This window comes from Tenrec ecaudatus, chromosome 9, assembly GCF_050624435.1.
Source record: "Tenrec ecaudatus isolate mTenEca1 chromosome 9, mTenEca1.hap1, whole genome shotgun sequence".
In the NCBI taxonomy this organism is placed as follows: Eukaryota; Metazoa; Chordata; class Mammalia; order Afrosoricida; family Tenrecidae; genus Tenrec; species Tenrec ecaudatus.
The window spans coordinates 101,326,076-101,350,629 of record NC_134538.1 but is presented as its reverse complement, the minus strand read 5'-3'; the positions used below and the strand labels follow the sequence as shown (position 1 = coordinate 101,350,629).

At 45.0% G+C, this 24,554-nt stretch overlaps 1 protein-coding gene across 1 annotated transcript; it reads right to left on the bottom strand.

The window, feature by feature from the left end:
• ASNS (asparagine synthetase (glutamine-hydrolyzing)) lies at window positions 1-22,532 on the bottom strand. The gene is made up of 13 exons (XM_075558378.1): window positions 22,439-22,532; window positions 21,817-21,935; window positions 16,831-17,102; window positions 13,199-13,436; window positions 9,003-9,188; window positions 8,649-8,750; window positions 5,891-6,018; window positions 4,583-4,709; window positions 3,127-3,233; window positions 2,588-2,688; window positions 1,324-1,405; window positions 1,082-1,237; window positions 1-349 (listed from the first exon to the last, which is right to left on the bottom strand). Exons 3-13 carry the CDS (start codon window positions 17,077-17,079, stop codon window positions 140-142), a joined length of 1,686 nt encoding a protein of 561 aa, XP_075414493.1. The 5' UTR covers window positions 17,080-17,102; window positions 21,817-21,935; window positions 22,439-22,532; the 3' UTR covers window positions 1-139.
• Window positions 22,533-24,554: the final 2,022 nt, after the last annotated feature.

Below are 24,554 nucleotides of genomic sequence, written 5' to 3'. Positions count from 1 at the left end.
TTCTGTTTCACATAAGACTTTTATTTTATTTAACTCAAGTACACTTGGGTAGTTGGCTCCTTGTTCCCAGGACCCAGCTGTAGTACCATACAACGCCAAACAAACAGCATTCCCGTGGACTACTCTGCTCAGAGAGCACTTAAGCTTTGGCGGCCGACTTGTAATGGGTGAGCGTACGGGCAGAAGGGTCAGTGGCATTGATCCACTTAGGCATCCAGTAATGGGTCAGCCAGCCAGCCCGACCAGGGTAGTGGCGTTCAAAGATCTGGCGGTAGTAGTAAGCTTCTTTCGTTTTTGGAGTGTGGAAGGGAAACTTCTCCGAGGCAGTGGCCATCATTGTGTCATCAACCTGGGAGAATGAGAGGACAAGCACAAGGCAGGATTTGTGAGGGAGCCTTTGAAGTGCCACATCACTTACACAAAGTCATGGTGAAAACAAGTGCCCTGTCGTCAGGTCCGTGCGACGCAGTGCGCCTTTCGAGCATTTCTGAGATGGCCTGTCTTCACAGGAGCAGCCAGCCTCAGCTCTCTCCCAGAGTGGTACTGGCTTCAAAGTGCTGACCATGGGGTAGCAGCCGCCAAGGCTCCTGGGTATAGCTACAAACATTCAATGCATATTCTACTACTACTCACAACAAAACCAAATTTACTGCCATCGAGTCAACTCTAACTAATAATGACACTCTAAAACGGCTCCTATGGGTTTGAGACCTAACTCTTCCCCAGAGTAGAAAGCCTTATCCTTCCCCCTCAGAGGGGCTGATGGTTTCTAACTGCTGACCTTTCAGTTAGGGGCCCAACACAACCCACTACACCACCCAGCTTCCCTGGAGCCTGCTGGGTACCCAAATGTCCAATGATGGCCAGGAATGACTGGGCTCTCGTTCAACTCTAGCCAGTCCAGATGCTACTTTCTCATCCTTCTTGCTGCTTCACTCACATCTAAGGACCATCTATAGGGGCTGGGGTCCTCTCGTACTGACAGAAACCAAATCCCACATTCAATCTAAATACAGAATGGTCCTGACCACTCTGCATCCGAATCCACCTATTCCCGAATATGCTCTGAAACATTATATACCTGATGTTCAACAAAGTCCTGTAAAATCTTAAACCACGAATTCTTCACCGAGGTGATCCCGTCGCTGAAAGCTTCTTTCGGTCGCCAAAGAATCTCTTTAGGTAACAGGTTAGTGTCCTCAAAGGCCTCTCGCAGGAGATGTTTCTCTGTCCCATGCTGAAGTGGAAACAAAGGCACATCAGCAAGGAGCCAACAGACCCTGAGACCCGTGGGCAGCTTGTGTCTGGAATCCATTCACCTACCTTGGGAATCCTCATTTCGGGTGGGAGAGACAAGTAGTAGGAAGTGAATCGATGATCCAGGAATGGGACTCTCAGTTCAAGGCTTATAGGAGAAAAGAAGAAAATCTAAGTCAACATGGATACGTTGCGCCTGTCAGTTTAGACTGTGATTCAGAGGTTCCTCGAAGTTCGTCGTTTCCCTCCATTTTTCCAAAACTGTTTTGAAGCCCTCTAAGAGTATACACTGGGGTTGGAGGAATAGAAAATCGTCCAAATAGGAGTGCCTACCAATTCATCTCGGAAATGAAACCCAAACCCGAGGGAGGCTTAGTGTAGTCCGTTCACTGTCCCTATGAGGAGGAGCTCAATCAGCACCCCACAAGCAGCAAGTCTGGAACCTGCAGGGATCCGATCATACTTTGCCTGGACTTGTTCTGTGCGCAACTCTAAGGACAGTCCAGTGGTTTTCATTACTCACTCCTGAAGACCCCACACGCAACATAAACCATCGGCCGGCTGTTTCAGCAAGAGCGGCAGCATCTGTCTACTGAAGTCCAGTAATTACCTCCCAAGTTTGACACCTTAGAAGCAACCAAAGCCTTTCATGCTGCCATCCATTGTCTCATTCTCAGCCAGCCAGCCAAAAGGGAACGCGTTAGCCAATCAGAAAGGACACCAGAAAAGCCTGGCTGTGAACAATCAACCTGCCTCATGCCTGCAGCATGGACACGCATGATCGTTACCGCTCTTTGAGACTTAGAGATGACTGCAAATGCCTTCCCTGGGGCTTGTTCGCAAGTGAGTGCTTCGCTACGATGTAAAGATGGAAACTAGTGGGTGGAAAGGGGATCGACGTATAACCTCCTCTCTGGAGGTGGGTCAACAGAAAAGTGGGTGAAGTGTAAGATATGACAAAATAGTAATGACTTGTAAATGATCAAGGGTTCATGAGAGAGTGGGAACAATGAGCTGATGCCAGGGGCTCAAGTGGAAAGCAGATGTTCTGAGAATGATGATGGCAACAAATGTGCTCGACACAATGGATGTATCTATGGATTGTGGTAAGTGCTATATGAGCCCCCAATAAAATGATTTTTTTTTTTAATGAAACTCTAAAACAACCCGCGGGGACTACTTTGTCAACACTGAGAGCTGACTTTAGTCTCTCTTTTGGCTGAGAAGCTTCTTTTCCTTCTGTAAAAGTCAAGCCATACTTTGCCACAGAATGGGGGAAAAAAATCAGCCAGTGACAATTTTTGATTACAGGTGGATCATATTAAGTTACCCATGGGCAGCAGTAGTTCGATCTGCACGGAGAACATCAAATAAGTAGAGTTCTTTCAGGAGCCTCTCACTCTCTTCCTCAGCTTTCTCAGCAGACGGAGCCTGGATTCCAGAGAAACAGCTGATGTTACACACACACACACACACACACACTTTTGCCCTTAACACACAAGTTTTAATTTCTCACCAGCACACATACTCCAATTCTAAAAGCAGGTAAGAAAAAAAGCAAAGCAAAACAAGGATGGAAAGAAAAGGCTGGCTAAAGGGAAAGCAATACTTTATAATCCTGCCTTTTCTCACACCAAAACCGGTAACTTTAGAACAAATAACACCCAAAGGTGACTGATGTTTCACTCCTTTTAAAGAATGAAAATTACGCTTATACATAACTTTTTTGTCCCCAAGAAATATGAAGGGAGACTCATAGTTCTCTGCAAACTTCACAAGAGATTAAAGTTACTGTTAATATGAGCATAGTCAAATAATTCATACTTTTCTTAATCTAACACAAATAGCATTCCATTTCAGAATATTTACCTTGTGAAAATATATGTAACCTTGTGTAAGTTCATCTGAACCTTCTCCAGAGAAGATCACCACGCTATTTGTGTTCTTCCGGATGTATTTGGAAATTAAATACATACCTTAAGAAAAAGGGCAAAGGTATTCATGTTAGCCCTAAACCAAAAACTTCTATTATTTGACTTCTAAGACTGACAAGCTTTGCTATTATATTGGATTTTGTATTACTATAGATCGCAAAATAATGACATATTTATAATTACTTAAAACACTCTTAGTCCAAAAGTTGTACCACTGCGATACAATAACCCAGAACCAACCCACAAGTTTATAAGCAGGTTTCAAAATTCTCATGTCTTTAAAAGAGTGCCCCTGCTTGAAATTCTGCAAAACTGAACAATGATGCACGTGTCTAAGAATCATACTTTTACACGATTGTTAATGTACAGTAAGTTAAAATGCTGGCATTCTAGTTTATGTTCTGCTGCTCACTACCCACCAAATGGTACATGTAATTGAAACATACATTAAACATGTGTCTAACACCTGCCTGCTAGGTTTTTTAATTATATTCCCTTAAACCAGTGTTTACTTCAATATCTTTTCATCAATGCCCTCTCTAAAGGAGCCTTTGATGATGAGACCTTTCCCGGCCATGAATTGCTCAGTCACTGCCATCGAGTCCTTACCGACTCATGGAGCCCCTCAGGCAGGGCAGAACTGCCCAGGTAGCTTTCCGAGACTGTAACTCTTATGGAAGTAGAGAACTTCATCTGTCTCCCAAGGAGTGGCTGGTGGTTTTGAACTGCGAATCTTAAGGTTAACAGCCCACTACGTCACCAGGCCTCTTATGAAAAATTATCTTTTTATGTACAACGGTCCTTTGAAGAATCACAAACCATTATAATACCTAAGATTTTCTTGCCCTCCAAGGACCAAAAATTGGTCCTCGCAGTGAGAATATAAGCAATGGGGCCCAACCCGTATCTAACCCAATGTGAGGTCCAGCAGCCTGGGTCAGTCTGATTGTATTACTAAGTATCTACAGAGTGAAATGACTGTTGTTTGGTGGACAATAGTACTGAGTGATGAGTGCTCTGTTGGCCTACCTACCACAATAGCTCTAAAACCAGGATTCCTAGAGGCAAAGACACTGTAACACAACTACTTCCTCCTGCTCTCCAGATTACAGCCCGATGAAACTGGATCAAGAGAAGAGGAAGGAATATATCCACCCTCGGGATTGCATGAACTCCGAGCCATGAAGGACTGATGGAGGTTTAACTGTGCGTCTCGTGGTATTTATTGTCCCCGCACTCCAAAAGAGACGCAGGGAATTCTCAAATGCTCGGAAACAACTGGAGACAGGAATTGTTTGCATTCCTACATGAGTGCTGTTTGTTCACTGCCGCTTGAATTAATAGTTGCTGAGCCCGTAGACTTCCTTAGCATGGAAAACAAAACACCTTACCTACGGAAGCACGAACTGTTGTAATGTCATAAGTTTCCAAGGAAAATATGACTTCATCCAGGGCCTGAATTCCTTCCTCAGAATTAAAGAGGACCTCATGGTGCTCACTCCCAATGTGATTTGCTACCTGATTATATATGAAACATTCATACACTTGTTATTAAGATGACCACCCTTCAAACAAAGCATGGCAGCAGCTAACCAAGCCACGTACATTAACAAGTCCAGGAGTCACGCCGATGCACGAAGACCCCACCCACGTGCTCCACGGGCTTTTCATGGTTGATTTTTCCGAAGTAATCATCAGATCGTCTCTACAGGTATAGGAGTGGTTTTGAACCTCCAACCTGGTTTCTCACCTTTTCCAATCTCAATATCCTCCATTCAAGCACCAGCAAACCAATCTCCCATCACATCTCTCCATTCCAAAAGTTTCAACTTTATACATAGTCCAGAGGTTCCCAACTAGGCCCTAGCTTTCACCTTTTCTACCAAACCTACCTCATCTCTTTCTAGTCCAAACATTTGAATCTCCTGGCACCCCCAATTTCACCCAGGAAGTTATTCCAATGTACAATGGACTCTCTCTTTGACCATTTTGGATTCTCTCAACAATGATCGGTTTGCCTTGGGATTGATCTCTAGCTATTACTCAGCCATTCTACCTAATACCTTTTAGGATAGAAGCCAGGGCTCGGATTATGTTTCGATGATGATGCCTTACACGGAAGCAGACTGATGCATCTTTCTCCCATGGAGTGACTTTTAGGTTTAACTGTCAACCTCCCCATTAACAGCTGAACTTAACCATGGAGTTACCAAGGTTCCTTACACTTCTAAGCATAAACCCCAAATCAAACTGCCATCAAGTGATTCCCACTCATAGAACCCTGCAGGAGAACTGCCCCGCAGGGTCCCTGTGATTCTAAACGTTTACAGAACACGATGGCCATTTCTTCCTCTGAAGGACTGATGCGCTCAAACTGCCAACCTTTGGATAGAGCAGTGAGCTGCTTCAGCACCACACCACCAGGATTGCTCCCTAAACATAGATAGCAAGCACTGGAAACCAGCACACAAGCTCCAAGGACCATGACCAACCACAGCACTATACCCCTTACTGTCACAGGGAGCTTGTGAGGAATGCCTCGGTCTAGAGAGTAGTGTACCACACAGTTGACATTCAGTAAGTATTTCATTCCAAGAGATTTAACGGAAATAATCACCCAAGTCAACACAGCAGTAGAATCACAGTAACAGTAATCATGTTGCTGTTCATTCTAAGAACAGGCACAGATAATTTCTTACTTTTCTGGCAGCTTGTAGATCAGGACTGTCCTCCATCCCAATCGCAAACGTCTGGAAGGGATACTGAACGTGGGCCTCTTTAAGCTGCTTCATCAGGGTGGCAGCGACGAGGCTAGAATCCAAACCACCTGCGAGCAAAACAGCAACCGCATGATTGGCGATATTCCTTGCAGAAGATCAGGACAGAGCAACTTTGCATTCTTGTTAAGTACTAAGATTTAGTTTTGCAAACTAAAAGTAACTTAAAAACTGTAACATGTAACTACTATAATATAGGACAATCACATATTTGAGTCAAATCCAATCTGCAGAAGCTATATGAAGCATATCGCAGTAGTGTAACTCTAATTTGCTAAGTTAACCAGATGCAGCCAAGTTGGCTCTGAATCATGCAATCACATACAAGGGGGTAACACGGCCCCTTCCCCCCAAAAATAGTTCGACTGGGCGGAACCTTCACAGTACTTTTTCCCCAGCTAGTCGAGCAACTTGCTCTGAGTTAGCGCACCCAGTGGCATTGCTTGGGACAGGCATCTCTGGTCAAAATGAAATTTTTTTCGAAAAAGCAGTTTTATTTGAACCTTGTTTTTGAAAGGTGGATTAAAGAGAATAACATGCAGCTGTGAAATTTCGCTTCCTGTTCAGGGAAAAATGCTGCAGAACAGCTTTTAAAGACAGTTCTATGGGAAAAACTCAAGTGTACGAGTCGTTTTCTCCAATCTAAAAAAGGTGAAATGTCTATTGACTACATTCTGGATGCACAAAAGTCGTGCAATGCACTTGATGACGGAGTGTATTTTAATGAAGAAATGGGAATGAGAAGGGTTGCTGCAAAATTTGCGCCTCGAGTTCTGAGCGACCAGGGAAAAGAGGGTCAAGTGGAAACTTGCCACCAAGCTTTCAAAGAAAAGCTCCAAACTCTTTACAAGGTCATTACTGGTGCGGACACCTGATGCTGTTCTTAGGACCCTGAGACCCAACATCAACCGAGCCAGTAAAAACGCCATCGCCAACTTGCCCCAAAAGTTTGTCTATCAAGTGAAATCAAAGATCAAAGATGATGTTCGTTTGCTTTTTTTGATGTGAGGGGGACATTGCATTTGGAGTTCTTTCCACCAGGTCAGACTGTTAATCAGGCTTTCTATTTGGAAGTTCTGAAACAGAGGATTGTGTAACAGTGTGCAACAAGAAAGGCCTAATTTGTGATAGACTAAGGACTGGTTTTGCCACCATGACAATGCACCTGCGCATACAGCCATCTCGGTGTGCCAGTTTATGGCAAAACACAGCATGCCTCTCTTGTCTCCAACGCACCTGACTCACCTGACCTTGTTCTGTGCAACTTCTTTGTTTCAGAGAATGAAGAGACATGAAAGGACAGAGATTTGACAATGTAGAAAATGTGAAGAAAAAAACAAGGGAGGTTCTCATGTACTCCCCCTCAATGGAAGAATACTTTGTTCTATTAAAGTGGCATTCTGTGATGACATGATCACTGAAGATAAGGTGGGTGCATAAGCAAATGTGGTAAAGAAAGCTGATGGTGCCAGCTATCAAAGGATATAGTGTCTAGTGGGGAGGAGATGAGTCACTCAGGGTTCAGTGTAGCAATAATGAAAACTCACAACCTTCCTCTAGTTCTTAAACACTTCCTCCCTCCCAACTATCATGGTTCCAATTCTACCTTGCAAACCTGGTTAGCCCAGAGGATGTACACTGGTAGAGATAGGAACTGGAAACACAGGGAATCCAGGACATATCCTTCAGGACCAGTGGTGAGAGTGGTGATACCAAGAGGGTAGAGGGAGAGTAGGTTGAAAGGGGGAGCCGATTACAAGGATCCACATATGACCTTCTCCCTGGGGGATGGACAACAGAAAAGTGGGTGAAGGGAGTCATCGGACAGTATAAGATATGACAAAATAGAAATTTATAAATTATCAAGGGTTCATGAGAGAGGGAATAGTGGGGAGGGAGGGGAAAAATGAGCTGACACCAAGGGCTCAGTGAAAAGTGAATGTTTTGAGAATGATGATGGCAACAAGTGTACAAATATGATTGACACATGGATGTATGTATTGATGAGCCCCCAAAAATGATTAAAACACAGAACAAAACTGAGGGAGGTGCTGTCAGCAATCTAAACAGGTGCTTTTGTAAAAACGTCTCCAGGAATGGGATCACAGATGTGACGTGCGTTCAGTGCAATGGCGAGCACTGTCTTGATGGGCACCCTCCTATGTCTCGGGGTAGAGCTGTGTTCCAGAGGATGTTCAAAGGCGGAATTTTTCTCAAGGAGACCTCCAGGTCTTCTGAGGTGCCTCTGTCACCAAACCGAACTTGCTGTTATCCAGGAGTTTCTGATTCTCAGTGGGTTTCTGAGCCTGTAAATCTTTAGGAGAACCTCATTTCTCCTTTGAACCTGCTGGTGGTTTCCAACTGCTGACCTTAGATCAACAGACCAACAAGTGGCCCGCTATGCCACGAGGGCACCTTTTGAGATAACTCTAGCTGGGTTTAAACTCCCAATCTCTCAGTGATCTGCTGATGATAATCAACCATTTACACCACTCAGACACTCCAATTTGCTATATGATCATATGAAATTTAATTTACAGAAAATTAACATTTTCTTTCTATAATGAAGGAAAGCTAAATCTTTAAAGAAATATTTTAGTTCAAACTTCAGGAGCAGTTCCATATCACTTAAGTTTAAACAAGCACGCTAATATAATTAGGTTTTAAATTCTGACTTCACCTGATAAAAGGCACCCTATCCTTCTGTCCGTCATCAAACGCTTCTTCACAGCATTGTTGAAGAGGACCCGGATGTTGTTCTTGACGGTCTCTATCTCAAAACCTATAAACATACAAAATAGAGGAAAGAGCTCCAGACCCACCCAGGCTACATTGTTTGCTGAGAACGAGGTGCACCGGCTTCTGCATGCATCCCGATGGCCTTTTTTGGTGAACCACGGCATTCGCTCTGCAGAGAACTGCCACAGCTCGAAGGCACGCAGGAAGCAAGTCTCGAAGCTCCAATCATTCACAAGATGCGCAAGTGAAACGTTTGAGCTTTGGGGGAAAGGGCGGATAGGTGGTGTCACATTACCTGGGAATAGTTTCTCCACATTGTCATACATGGCGTGCTGAGGCACATCCCGACAATGATGGAATTTGACCATTTCCACAGACACGACTTTGCCATTGGGCTTTAGGTCCAGAGTTTCATAGTGTCCCGGAAGAAAAGGCTCCACTTTTAAAAACGGTGTCACGGCATGCTTCAAGTTAACAAGGCCTACAAACCACAAAGATGTTGTTACTTGCTGTTGAATCAGTTCAATTATAAAGATAATTTAATTCAAATTACATAGTATAAGACTCCACAGTGACTTTTATCACAAATATAGTTCTATGTTCCTTTAAAAAAATACAAATAAATATCCGTTATATAAACAATGTGGGGGGCAATGACAAAAAACCTTAATCCCCCAAGGCCTACTGTCACTGGCTACAGATTGAGTGACATGGAGATATACAGCAGAATTACTCTCCAATGTGGTTTCTTTTCCCTATCTGGAATTTCTGAGAAGGGAATTTCTTTTCTGTAACATGCAAACATATGTTAACTAAGAGTTAACATTCAGACACATTCGTGCAGCAAAGAGTTAAGACTTGAACCTTGCAATGATGCCCTTTCGTGGTCACCACAGAGACAGTTCAAGAACATACCTGGGGGCAGGGGCTATTGGTGTGAAGATCACGTCAAATTCTAAAGCCACTGAGGTCAGCTGAGCCCCTGAAACTGTTACTGAGACCATCTCTTCCTTAAACCGGAAGTATCCCCTGAAGTCCTCTTTAAGAAGTTCTGACTGAATCGAAAGACATGTTGGTCTTGAGCACCGCGCTTTCAAACACATGTCCTGGGATCATCCAATTGGCAGCTACAGAGTTCAGATCATGCGTGGTTGGAGAGAGGTCGGCAAGTGTCGGCTTACTGGATAGCAGGACCACTTCAGAAGGGGGGTAGGAATGGTGGTGCAACTCGGAAAATGCAGTCAACGTTACTTTAGTGTGCATGGAGCATGCCGTGTAATTTCAACAACAGCCATAAGTCCCGAGCTCTGACACCAAAATGATCCACTGTGGGGTACTTTAAAGTCAGATGTGAAGAAGCCAGACATTTATCCCTTAACTAGTTTTCAAAAGTCAAGAAATCAAATAATGGGTTTCACTGAGGACTGATGTGCCCAACCCAAGCCATGGTATTTTCAACCGTCTCATGTGCCCGTGAAAGCTGCATGTGCAAGAATGAAGCCCAGAGCAGAATGAGGGCATGAGCTGTGATGCTGGCAGAAAATATCCAAGTACCAGACTGCCAAAAGGACAACCCTGTCTTAGAACAGGTACAGCCAGAGTTCCTGGAAAAGGACAGCACGCTTGGGAAAGTCGCTGGGCAGCAGCAAAGGGGAGACTCCCTGGCAAGACGGACTGTCACAGGACTGCAAGGATGGGCTCGACAGGACAAGAGAGCAGTGGTGAGCACGGGACAGTACTCCAGCCTTCAATGCGGCTTTACTCACAACAGTGCACCGGAAGCAACAACCCCGATGCCGCCACAAGCGAAGGGACACAATGTGGCGTTCACATGGAATATTGTTCAGTCATAACGAGAAATATGGTCCTGATTCATGCTGCAGCATTGCTTGAACACGCATTAAATGAAGTCATATACAACGAACAAATACTATACGATTCCACTGATATGCAGACAGAGAAAGCAGGCCCGTGGTTAGCTACCATGGGCTAGAGAGGGAAGTGAGGAGTTACTTCTTAATGGGTAGAGCATTTCTACTCAGAGAAGACATTGTGCAACTGAATAGAACTGATACAACTTTTTTCAGGGGTGAGGGTTACATTAAGGCTGTGTGTTTTTGTGGGTTTTTAAAATTTAATCATTTTATTAGGAGTTGCCCCCCACCCCACCATCTTACACAATCCAATATATCTATTCCCATACAATTCTACTCCCTGCTAGATGACCGCTTGTGAAATTACAAGCCTTTAAGACCTCAGACTTAAATAGCCAGGCACCATCAGCTTTCTTCACATTTGTTTATGCACCCATTTTGTCTTCAGTGATGTCAGAAAGGTATCATACAATGCCACATTATAATAAACTGTTATTATACAGAAGACAAGTAGAGGCCCAAAGTCCATCTGCTTCCTTGTATTTGCATATATAAACACATATAAAAGCAAATAGACATTTATCTGCATATATAAGCTTATATATTTTTCTTTCCTTTTTTTCCCTCCTGTCCCACCTCTGTAATTTCGCTCTAATACAACTCAATTAATCAAATGACCAGAAAAGCTACGCCCTCCTCATCATCAATTTTATTTATTTTTTAAAAGCTCACTTGATTGGGGTTCTGTTATTCCACCCATCAATTGTATCAAGCAGATTTGGACACCAACCATTGTTTCCCTTCACTCAGGTTTCTGCTGTTCATCCCCCTGGAGGGTGGGAGTTATGCATCGATCATTGTGATTGCTTCCCCCTTCCTCCCACTCCTACCCCATTTCTGTTGCTAAGGGGTTTATCTCACCTGGATTCTGTGTCAAGAGCTCTTATCTGTAGCAGTGTACATGCTCTGGTCTAGCCAGACCGGAAAAGCAGGACTGGGTCATGATAGTGGAGGGTGAGGAAGCCTCAATGAACCAGAGGAAAATTGTGTTTCACCAATAATGCTATGCTGAGCCCTGCTTGACTCATCCCTTGCTTGTGAACAGTCTGTGAGGGGATGCCCTATTGTCTATAGATGGGTTTGGGGTCTCTGCTCCAACCCCCCACGTTCTCAACAATGTTTTTTGTTTGGGATCTTCTGATGCCTGTTACCTGATCCCATTGACACCTTATGACCACACACATTGGTGTGCTTCTTCCATGGTGAGCCTGTTTCTTCTCTGCTAGATGGCCACTTGTTCGAACTTCAAGCCTTGAAGACTCCAGATGCTATATCTTTTGATAGCCATGTCAGGTGAGCATCACAGAATGCTAGGTTGTTAGAACCAAGTGTTCTTGCATCGAGGTAGGGCTTGAGGAGCGGATCCAAGTCCGTCCACTTCCTCACTGGATTACCATATAAATATATGATGTACTTAGGCCAATACCTCTAGTTTTATGAATTAATATATTTGCATATATCCACACCTATGTTATTCCTGTAGCCATAGCTTTGCTTCCTAGATCTTTCCTGTTTCTTTTACCCACTATCATGTCAACACATCCATTATTGGGAGCTCTTTATTTTTGCCATATCATACACAATCCAATATATCTATCATGCTCACCCTTCTTCTGCCTCTTAGTAATTCCTCTCAGCTAGATTGCTGTTGCTCCAACACCACCGGGATGTCTACATCCTCCTCATTGATTTCAATTCCCTAGTTGTTCCCCTGTCTACAATGCTGTTTGCTCACTGCTCCCTTCCCCTCCTCTTCCACCCCCAAGTTCCTATGGAACCATCAGCCCCATTGCTTTCTTCTCAGGCTGACTTCCCATGCCTGTCTTACATAGGTAAGCAAAAAAAAAAAAAAAAAACAAAGAAAAGACAAAAACAAAACAAAGAAAAAGAGGGGGGGATGTAAAAACCCCCAAAAGCATACACAATCCCAGGTCTGTCTTCTGACCTTTATGACATCTCCCCAGCGGTCCTGGGGAGCTCTGCGAACTGCCCCTCCTAACCGGGAGTCTATCTGGGGGGCTCTTCAGGGGCTTTGTTCTCCATCATTTTTGGAACACTTACTATTCCCCTGTACCCATCATTGCTGGCTCCCCACCCACCCACGCCCCAGGAACTGTCAGACCAGTCGCTCTCTCGGTAAGACTGCCTATCTTGTATAGATAAACACCAAAAAGAGAAAAATAAGGCAACATATAAGACTACCAGGGATCCTACCATAGAGCAGGAGTATCCCTCTTATGCAACATTTTGGAGGTGAATACTGCTGCTGGTATCTCTGTATGTCTACTCTAGAAGATGGTCAAATGGCAATGCATGTTGGGTATAATTTAGCACAATAGAAACGGGGGGTGGGGGGGGAACCTCTTAGACGACTATCTGGAGGTAAGTTAATATAAATAATAAAAATGACTCAGACATGAAAAACGTAAAGTTGATGCACCTAAAGCTGCTTGTAAAATTCTGGATGGCCACACAAGGGATTTGCAAATAGGATTTCGAAGGAAAGCACAAAAACTTGACAATAATGAAACTCCACAGAAAAAAATTCCATCATTACCTTTAGCTTCTGAACACACAGCCAAGAATCCATCTTCAGTCATGGCTTTAAACAAAGGTCTGACTCCATAGGTATCTCTGCCCAGGAACAACTTCTTATTGGCAGTATCCAGTAAAATGAATGCAAACACCCCATCAAGCAGAGAGGCGGTTTGCTCAATTCCGCCTTTGTCATAAAGATGAAGGATGATCTCACCGTCCACTTTGGTCTGATACTCAAATCCAAAGTGGTGACGCAGCTTAAGGAAACAAGAGAAATATTTTAAAAACTGGAATCCCAGTGCCTTCCCTAATAATTGTTTATTATAAAGGCAAGTTAGTATTTTCTACACTTCGGAAATGTAGAACCGTGGCATGGTCAAAAAGAACCCATTTGAACTAACTTCGAATTCTGCAATTTCTTTACAGCGGAATGCTACACCTGTGGCGATTGTAGTTGTGGTGTGGCAAGGAAAACTAGAGGTGGTGAGAAGAGACATCATCTACAGAGAGCAGGGTACCAGGATTGTGCCATTATCAAGCTCCGTGTGGAAGGTAAGAGATAAGGCCCATATACAGACCTACTCCCCCATGGACCGTCACTGCCTTGGGCATAAGGACAAGTCCGTGGGGCAGGACTCTGGAAAGACTAGGGAACAATGCTTTAACCAGTGCTAGTGATGGGTGGGTCTTTGGATGGCACTCAAGGGGACAAACCCCAGGCCAGACATTTGGGTGGACATTGGCCTTTTCAGATGGCCGCCTCCCTGAGTCACTGCTCCTTAACAACCTAGCCACCAGCTCCTTTCCAAACTGTGTGCTCCAAATCTGCATGACAGACCTGTCCCAGAAGCTGAGGACGCACATCCCAGACATCCAGGCAGTCAAGGCCTCTGTGTGACTCTCCTCTCATGGCCCCATAGATTGGGAGGAAGACACTTTTGGGGTCCCTTGGAGTCGAGGACACTTCATACATAACACAGTCACCAGTAGCACAAGTGGTGGTTAAGGGTTGGGCGGTGAGCCCCAAGGTCAGAGGTTTCATCACCAGCAAATCACTGAGGAAAGATAAGGCTGTTTACTCCCTTAAAGAATTACCATCTCGGAAACCCAGAGGCAGTTCTATCTGTTTAAAGAGGAGATTAACATAATAAACCAAAATGGGTGGATACCCTGGGTAAGCTTCAACATTTAAGACCTCTGAAAATTTTCAAAGAGGGTTTTATGTATAAGGCCCATATAGATAGATGACATGTAAACATGCTTCTTAATATGGCTCATTCCATAATTAGCCTCAAAGAACTCTCAGAATTGCCAGCAAATAAGACTCTGGCTGCATTCAGGGACACCAGCTGCCTCTCCAGAAGCCACATCCGGGTTGCATTAAGGGACACAGGGTTAAAAGATATTGAATCTCGATACAATGTGAGCCCTGGTGGCATAATGGGCTTCTAAATAAAAGTCTGTGAAAAAATTCCATTACCTTTCGGTGCCATCAACCTTTTTGAAGTCCCCTCGGATTGCATCATTTTAGAAATGATTTGCAAGCAGTTGACCTTGTATAGCTTTTAAACAAAATTATCAAATGTGGTAATGTCATCCAAGTAAAGTGATTTCCTATCTGAAACCCAGGCTAAGAAGTTTGTAACACCCCCCCACACACACATTCACACCATTATCATGTATGTGCTGCCTATCCATTGGGTGGACAGTTAGTTACCATGTTCAGCTTCTAAAAGTCAGAATGCCGAGCCCCTCATCCAATCTCATTGCAAGAGGCCACGGCACCAGAGTAGAGCGCTGTCCCATTTGTCACGCCCCCACAATCTTACCCCATGCCCTCCACTGCACGGGGCCGCCCTCCTGCCCTTTGCTACAATGAAAAGAAGCATGCAATAGTAATACATAGCTCAACTATGATAGGCTCCAAACTAATCAATCCCATCTCTGCCTTATGATCTTCAAAACCCCACTGCTCTCAGAATAGTCTAATCCCTGGTCAGGCTTCCCGGTCCTTGGCCATGTGGACCTGCCTACCTTGCCAACTCTTCGCCCTGGCTCACTGCACTACAACTCCTGGGCCCCAAGACAAGTTCTTTCCAGCTCTGCTAGCTGGTCTCTCTGAGTGTCACTTTCTCAAAAGGCCCTTCTCTCTATCCCACTTTCATCGGTTTCATATTTATTCTTGAAGGACTTTTTTTCAAAGGGCAAGTAAGTGCCAAGTAAGGACCAGCTACCAGGATGACAGGGTCACTGGTAGTCTTGCCCAGAAATCAGGGACTTGGTTTAAGGCTTTGTGTTATCCTTCACAATACTAATTATCCACATGGCAAGCAATCAGTCCAGCTAATAGAATGTGCTGGTTTAGATTCAATGTGCCACGAAGTCCTGGGAACAAAGTACAAAGTAATGTTTTATCAGCTTTACAATAAAGCTGTAAATCCCATCCCGTTTCTGTCACTCTTCTTGCATCCCGACTCCCACGTTCAGGCTCTCTCATTGTTGCTGTGAAGGTCTCGGCATCTGTTACCACTGTATCCTGAGCACTAAGAGAGACTCTAATATAGAAATGAATTCACACACCAGCCAAACCCACGGCCGGCCAGCCAGCTGACACTGGCTCGTGGTGACCTTACCTAGGACATAATACCTAGTTTCTGAGACTACCAACTATGGGAGCAAGAGCCTCATCTTCCTCTCAGGGATGAACAACCCATCTCGTGTGGCGAGCAGTCCAATGCTAAACGCATACTCCAATCTCTCTATCGCTCTCTCTCTCACACACACTGAATGACTTTAATGTGGCTCCTCTAGTCAGTCTCTTAACTCACACCGGATAACCCTAGGTTAAGAGGGTAGAGGAAGATAGTGATAGGCTTTATCTGTTAACTGTGAACAGGATTCACTGGACGGCCATCCTGCTGGATATAGAATGAGAAACATTACAAGCAAAACCCAGGAGTAGAGCTCATCCTCCGGGTCCTGTAATCCCTGTGCAGTGAGCCTCCTGGATCCAGAAGCCAGCTCTGGCATCAGAGGAGCAGCAGCAGAACCAGGAGCCAGAGCACGAGACAGTAGTGAACTTCTCAGTCCACACAGCAAGTAAAGTGCAGTGGTTTGGGGTGAGAGGCTCACTAGTGGAGGGGGTGCCTACAGGTATCTAATTTATGGAGCTGGGTTTAGTGACCCAGAGCTTGAGTTTAATGTCTTCGGGTTGAGGCTTACAGTGGAGTGGCATTTATTAACTCCCCTCAAAGCATCTTATATCATGTCCTTCCTGAAGGAGAGCAACAGTGTCCTAGGTATTGCTCACCTTTGCATTACAACCTGCTACCTTCCATTAGAAGCCCTTTCACCTTGACTATTGTCTTTAAGTTCATGTAGCCACTGCAATGGACGACAGCATCTAGATCAAAAAGGCAGAGTGCGACACAGAACACAGCACGCGTACCCAAGAAATCAAAGAACTAGACTCCTTATTCTCCATTTTATCAGCTTTTCTTACTAGACATTCCACCTCTTGGCACCTCAGTGCATGGCTACACAATGGGAATAATGAATATGGGAAGTAAAAAGCATGAAACAAAGACATCAGAATATTATAACCAGTCAGGTTTCATCACATCCAGATATCTTCTGGTCTGTTTTGTGTACCTTCTCATGGTTGTAGATTTCACCATTGTAACAGAGCCACAAGTACGGAAATTTCTTCAGTCGAATTGGCTGCATTCCAAACAGTGGATCAACCACCGCCAACCGATGAAATCCAAAACAGCAGTTGGTGTATCCATTGACGTTCTCGAAGCGAAAGGCATCTGGTCCTCTGTGTGCAATCTTCATGGCACTCAGACACTGAACAGAGAGGCACTCATCGCTGCCAAAGAGGGCCCAGATGCCGCACATGGTGGGGCGGAGTCACGCGCTCTCTAAGGAGAGAAAACCAGACAAACCGAATATTCCATTAAATCAAAGGACAGACTTACACAAACCACTTCAGAAACTGAACTCTAACCTATCTAACTGACAGGAAAACCTGACAGTTTTCCATTAGTGGGAGACAGGGTTAGAAAGTGGTTGATTTTAGAGACATTCAGAAAAGATAATGGCCTTTTTACATCTAGCTAGTTACAACAGTTTAGTACCTAGCCAGCGTCTGCATTCTCCCACCTTTGGTGGCTGACTAGTGCTAGAGGCATCCAAGCCTCATCCCACCCCTGTATTGTCATTCTGTTCCCAAGATAAGCAGACACAACAGACACAACATGCAGATAGGCTGCAAAGGAACCACAGAGCCCCACTCCCATTACCCAGCCTCGCAAGCCCTAGAATAATGCAGTTGCTCTTGGATCTCTTCACAATGAAATACATTCATGGTGATGTAGTGGCTCCGGGTTGGGCTGCTGACTGCAAGGTCAGCAGTTTGAAACCACCCCCGGCTGCTCAGGAAAAAGATGGGATTCTCTACTTCTGTAGAGTTACAGTCTTGGAAACCCAGAGGCAGTTCTACCCTGTCCTGTAGGGTCGCTATGAGCCAGCACTGACTTGATGGCAGTGAGTAATCAAGTAGAATCGATAGAAGAAATTGTATAGTGTTAAAATACAGTACCAAGATACACCAAGGGGATTCAAACGTTTGTAGGAAAATGGTGAAAAGATAATGAAAATTTGCACAGAATTTCTGAAGCCCACTCATATCACCAGACATCTGATATCCTGGCTTTAAAGAGCAATCAAACCCTTTAGGTAGACAGAGATACAAAATGTTGTGTTCTCAAGTGCCATTTGGCCAATTTTCAATTCCTAGAGAACCCAAGTGCCCAAGCAGGAAATCCCATAGGATTTTCTAGGCAATAAGCTTTAGGGGAACGGATCACCAGGCCTAAGTGGATTCAAAACGACTAGCCGATCATTTAGAGCCAAACCCTGAATGACTGCAGTGATCAGTGTTTCTCAGAACTCAGTCAAACAAGAACAAAATGTTTACAAACACGAATACTTCACTTCAAAGCTGCCTCGACCAATAAGCAAACAAAGTAGGAAGGGCATATGTAGTAACAACAGCCTTGAGACTATGGCTTGGCTCATCCCTACAGGCCGGGGAACACGTAATCCAGATTCTCAGCTGCGGAACCAAGGGCTTTTTGTTTCTGGCTGCTCAAACAGCTAAATGTCTCGACCTCTAGAAATAGCTATTTTATATTTTTAAAAGATGCAAATTGCCAGCCAATGCCCAGGTTAAGGACAAAAATTCTGTAAAATTTAAAAAACAAAACTATATTCAAGTTACATCAACCACTTTGAGCAAACTTGAGCAAGCACTGAGAATTTTGACTGAATTACATAAAACATTTTAAACTATGTAAATCAGTGGTTCTCTTAGCCTTTAAATAAACCAGACCAAATGACAAACAATCCCCAGACTAAGACCTAAATCTGCCTTCATGTCAAATCCGTAATAAAATTTTAACAGTTAGGTAAAGTTCATATCTAATGATCGTGAAATCAAATGACAGTGCACCTTTCTATACATAATAAACGCTTCCACTTTCACTGAAACATCATAAACATGTTATGATAAGATTTTGATGCACCTTGCACCTAAAGTCTGTTATTATGAATCATTATATGGGTCATAAATTAATTTAATAAACTTTAGAGGTTGGTTTGTAGCTATAGGTTAGACGTAAAGTGGAGGCTGGTAATTCAAAGGACTGCCTGTAAAGGCTTGTAATGCCTTTAAGTTTAACGCAGGCTACCTAGAAATTAAGAATTCCACGTACTACACAAACAGCACTGAATGAAACATTTCCTTGGACATTTGGTCACTAAGAACTTCAGTGTCATGACTACTAATAAACCATCTAACATGAGCCACATAAAAGTTGGGAAAGCGCTTTTCTTTACGGTGTGTGTGTGTGTGTGTGTGTGTGTGTGTGTGTGTGAGAGAGAGAGAGAGAGAGAGAGAGAGAGAGAGAGAGAGAGAGAGAGAGGATCTTTCGACCTGAATTGCGCTTGATTTTCTTGCCAAGTCACCAGTGAATTTGCCTAAATTATCTTTATGCTACCTAGTGGGTCCCAGTATTAAAAGCCTACAGCATGAAAGCACGCACTAGCCATTCTACTTTTGAACAGAGTGCTTGTGAGAGAAGCACAACCAATTCTTCAGCAGAGGAAAGCAGAGCACAGCTGTCTCGTACATGTTTCACCAAAACCAGTCCTAGAAAAGGGCCAAAGACCTCCTTGCAATGTCTTTCCCTACTGCTGCTGCCTGTATGGTGATGTTTCCTGACTTCCTCATATCCTCTTAGAGCAGTATTGTTCAAAAGGAATACAAGGGTGGGAGATTCCCACTGCCCCTACCTACTATCCAGCGAAACCACAGCCAAGGGAACAAGCTTGGCGGAATCAGTGGGGAAGGAAGACCCTGTTGAGCTTGACTCTAGTCTGGCAGGAAGAGACATGAGAGGTGTAGAATAAGTGGGAGGCCCCCAGTGCAACTCCGTTTCCCGAGGGGGAGCTGGGCGGGGTCTGGGCCACTAGGCGAAATACCACTACTCTGATCATATTTTCACTAACCGGGTGAGGGGGGTGGAGGGTGTCAAGCCCCCAGGGGATCTCGCTTCTGGCGCCAAGTGACCCGTTGTTCTCAAAAGGACAAATATAACATGAGTCCCCTAAGGCAAGTACAATCAGCACGGCAGAAATAAAAAATATAAGACTTACCTTGCAATACACGGGTAGAAGCATAGGTGGGGGGGTGTCAGACCACACCCAGGGAGGTACATGTGAGTCCAACATAAAGAAAGGGAAAGGGGGAAAGGGGGGGAGAATGGGGGTGGGGAGAAACTAAGATGATGACATGGGGGGAACAGGGCACTAACCCACCTAGAGGGAAGAGTACTGGTTGTGTCCCCACAGAATTGGAATGTGCATATAGACTCCACCATGGCACGCCAAACCAGGAGGGCAACGTAACATGTGGAGGAATCCATAAATCCATAAATAGACTTGACTATAAGGCCAGCCCCAACCAGAACCAGCCTGACCCCCACCATGGAAGGGTGTGCCACAGAGAATGACAACAGAACTTCTGGTGGGGGAAAGGAACAGACCTATCAGATGGAAGCAGAAGTAAATGAAAGGGGAGGAAGGGAGTGGAGCACACTCTGGCCCACCAAGCCCTGAGGACAATTGCCCTGGCTCAAGGCAGCCAATAAGCAGAGAGGACTGGCCCCACTAGGAGACGGGACATCACGCAGTGACCCATAGCCCTACATGGGACAACACTGGAGACTGTGGGATGTGTGACTGAGCTGACCCCACCACACAGCAGCAAAACACTAAGGGCATGCAAGAGAACAGCAAGGGGAACAGAAAAACCTTCCTCTAGTTCTAGTGCTTCCTCCCCCCCGAACCCCACTATCATGATCCCAATGCAAATAGGAACTGGAAACACTGGCAATCCAGGACAAACAAACCCCTCAAGACCAGTGGTGAGAATAGTGATACTGGGAGGGTAGAGGGAAAATGGAGTAAAAGGGGGAATCAATTACAAATAACCTCCTCCCTGGGGGATGGATAGGAGAAAAGTGGTGAAGGGAGATGCTGGACAGTGTAAGATATGATAAAATAATTTATAAATTATCAAGGGTTCGTGAGGGAGGGGGGAGCAGGGAGGGAAGGGGAAACTGAGGAGCTGATGCCAAGGGCTCAAGTGGAAAGCAAACGTTTTGAGAATGGTGAGGGCAACACATGTACAAATGTGCTTGACACAATGGATGCATATAAAAATTGTGACAAGAGTTGTACTAGCCCCCAATAAAATGGTTTAAATTTTAAAAAAGAAAAAATACAAGGGAGCTTCAAAAAGTTGGGAGAAAAAAATGGAGTGATATGGTCATAGAAATGTTTCCCCCAACTCTGTTGTGTGTGAGCCATGTCATTTTAAATAATCTAGCAGCTGTTGTATGTGAGCCATATTAAATAATCTAACAGCAACAAAGCGACCTTCCTTCCTCTAACAGTATATTCTAGCGCCTGTAATAACGTTCATTCAATCCAAAGGTAAAACAAATTAAGTGGAACTATGTCTGTAATGTTTTAGTCATTTCATGAAACTCATTATTTTGATGAACATTATTCCCTCCTGTTTGTTACTTCATTAACATATCACAGCAAGAGAAACAGTGTCAAACAAGCAGCGAGTGACAGGCTTTCATTCATTTCAGTTCAAAGAGTTAAAAACATTGTCAGAACAAGTGCAGGAATGGAAGGTGTTTTTTCAAATTATTGTTCTGGGAAGAGAAGTCATCTGTTTTCATCTCAACCGTGACTCCTGTCTAACTGAGCCTCCCTCTAAAACACTGGGATCCTACTCCCACGGTTAAGGATAAATCACAGCCCGTGATGCACAGGTAAAAGGAAGGAATACTGCAAGCGAGGACACCAATCAAGAAGCAAGATGGAAATACCTTAAATAAGAGTTGTTTTTGCTAAGAACTAGTTAGCATTTTCCACTAACATTTTAAAATTCATACCGTGATCTAGTTTTGTGTACCTCCTTGATTGTTCTTAAGCATTAACTGTCTGAATAATAAACTACCCTTCCTTCTGGAACTAAAGTGCCCAAGGGAATCGTACCTGTTGGCTCGGAGGGAGGCGTTGCGGCAGAGCACACAGCGCTGGTTAGGCAGCTTGCTGATGCCTTGTGTGTCCTTGCTGATGCAGTCCGTCTGGAGAGTCAACCTGGATTGTTTTGCCTCCAATATAATTATAAAAACAATTACAAACTACCTGTCGGTATATCCTGCTATGTTTAAAATGGTCAGGTACAGAGAAACCTTTAAGTTATTCGAATCCCACAGCCCGGGGGGCCTCCAACACGTGCGTCCTCCTCAGCGGCAGCTACTTCCGCCGGTTTGAACGCAATACCAAAGAAATAAAAATGAAAAGGCATAGGGGCCAACCCAGGTGGGCACGGCCCACCTCCGTAACACCCCCGCCGCAGGCCACTGAACCCCTCGGAGGGTCAACGCCAGGGGCCCGTCCCCGCCAGCTGGCACCCAGCCAGGCACAGCCGGAAAGCGCCCGTCGCGGGCGCCCTAACTCGCCCGGGACCCGCAGCATCCTCCAGGCGCGCCGACCGCCCAGCCGCGGGCCGCGGAGCATCGCCCCCCAGCCCGGCTGACCTTCTCCGCCCGCCCGCCAAGGTGGCCGGAAGCCGCCGGGAGAGCGACCGCGGGGAGAAGGGAATGAGAGTTACCTGCGGAGCGGGCGGGATGCGGCGTGGGGCCGGCGCGGCGGGCTTGCCCCAATTTATAGCCTCGCCTCCTGTAACGCATGAGGGAAGTTTCATCATTCGGGCGAGCACCAATCAGCGCGCGGGGAGCGGGGCGGGGCGGGGGCGGAGCCGGGCGGGGCGGGGCGGGGCCTGGCGGGAACCCAGAGGAAGTGCTTCATTTGCGGCTCCAAGACGGAGTAGCCTGCTGAAGAATGGCGCCGGGGACCTGGCGCCACATGGCGTCCCAGGTCTGCTGTTCTGACTGGAGCCCTGGGGAACGAGGGCTTTGTTCCCGTAGAAGTCTTTGCCGGCAGATACTCCCCCAGCAAAGCCTGAGGGTACTCTTCCTACCCCCCCCCCGCCCCGCCCCACAAACCTGGTATGTAACTGGGTACACAGATATTCACTAGCTGACATCATTCGTGGTGAGGGAAATGGGATGGGCTTGAATGGAGGGGTCCGGGTCGATCACATGTTTTCTGTCGACCTTCAGGCAGAGTTCAGTTTCTCCTTTCTCTGTATTCATACAGCTCAACCAGTGCATTTGTGTTAGCTGAAGCATTGCTCGCAAACTTGTGATTCTGACGTGTATACTGCTCTTCGACCAGAGGACATCCTTCTGTTGTATCACTTCTGTGACTTCCTCATTTTCTGACTCCCAGGCTCAATCTGAAGTATCTCTAGGTTCTCAAACCTCTAGTGTATTCAGTTTGATTCCACATCACTCTTGATTGTTGACAAATTTCCAGGGAAGGCCTGAGTTCCCATCTGGATTTTACTACTTAGTAATTATGTGCCTTAATTTCACCAGGTTTCTAAGCCTCAATCTAAAGAGAGTTCTGAAGACTAAAGGGACAGGAATTCTTAAAGGTGCAGGAGGGGAATGATTCCGGAGGACTAGTGGAGACATGAAGCCAGAACCTCCAGGATCCCGAGACCAGAAGAACCACGAGGGCCTCAGTTCCCACTGCTCACAGCTCTGAAAGATGTGGCAGCCCCTTTCAATCACTCTCATTTGACCCTGAGCCATATGGCTAAAAGGAAGACAAGGCTAAATTAGTGATAACTATGTTTTAAGCCCACCTGAACCCTCTTCCAAAATAGAAAAAGCTTCCAGATTAGAGTTCATGGCCAACATGTTCCTAAACAGTGGGTGGCTTATCAGTAGCAGTGCCCCAATTTGGATCTGGTTTGGATGCCAGTTACCCAATCTCTGACCCTGAGCCCTGAACTTAGGCCTTCCTCTCTAGTCCTGAATATGCCCTTTTGGTGAGGATTTCAGGATGCTGCCCAGGGAAGGCCCTGGGGATGCTAGAATCAGGATGGAAAGAAAACACCTGTATTGGAACTCTCACCCCATCCCTATCTGGTGAATGTTATAGACAGGCCTTTTCCATAGTCTTTGACTGTGAGCTCTGCTATTTGATTTAATATTTTGTTTATTTCATCTAATCCTTTTTAATCAGTCATTGACATGTAGTTTGAACTAGAACTTGTGCTCTTTACATCCCACTTGTGTCAATTCCATAAGCATCTCTCCTGATGACTGCAATTAAACCAGCAGATTAAACAGCAGTGTAGAAAACTCTAGGAGCCCCAAATGGGAAGAGGTTCATTGCTCATGGTGCCATCTGTTTGTCCCCCTGGGGTCTCTTACATAGATAGCCTTGGTAAACAAAAGAGGACGTGTCAACATGGATCGTGTTCTGTTTCCCTTTGTAGAGCCACAGCTCACAGCCCTACCTTCCTGACAAAAACATTCATTTTAATCCCCCTATCAAGACTAAAGAGTTAACCTGTGGATGATATCTTTAAAGAAAAGAAATAAAAATATTAGTAAAGCTGAAAAAACTGAGAATAATCTCTGCTCCAAAAGATTAAAATTTTACTTGAGAAGAACCAACAGGTATACTTATTGCTTAATGGTGGCAGGAATAAAGTGCACGAACACAAAGAACAGCTTAGAAAAATTCAGTGTAGACTTGACAGAGCAGGTGGTATCTGAGTAAAGACTGCTGTTTAAGATAATGGCATTAGCTGCTATCTGCCTAGCAGCTCCTAACTCCCTTACCCTTCCTCAGTTATATCTATTCTTCAT

Coding starts and splice junctions, on each gene's coding strand:
- ASNS (XM_075558378.1), bottom strand. CDS start 17,079: ATGTGCGGCATCTGGGCCCTCTTTGGCAGCGATGAGTGCCTCTCTGTT. Junction 9,189..13,198: donor TGTGTGTTCAGAAGCTAAAG/GTAATGATGGAA, acceptor TGTGGTTTGTAG/GCCTTGTTAACTTGAAGCAT. Junction 6,019..8,648: donor GATAGGGTGCCTTTTATCAG/GTGAAGTCAGAA, acceptor TTTTGCTCGCAG/GTGGTTTGGATTCTAGCCTC.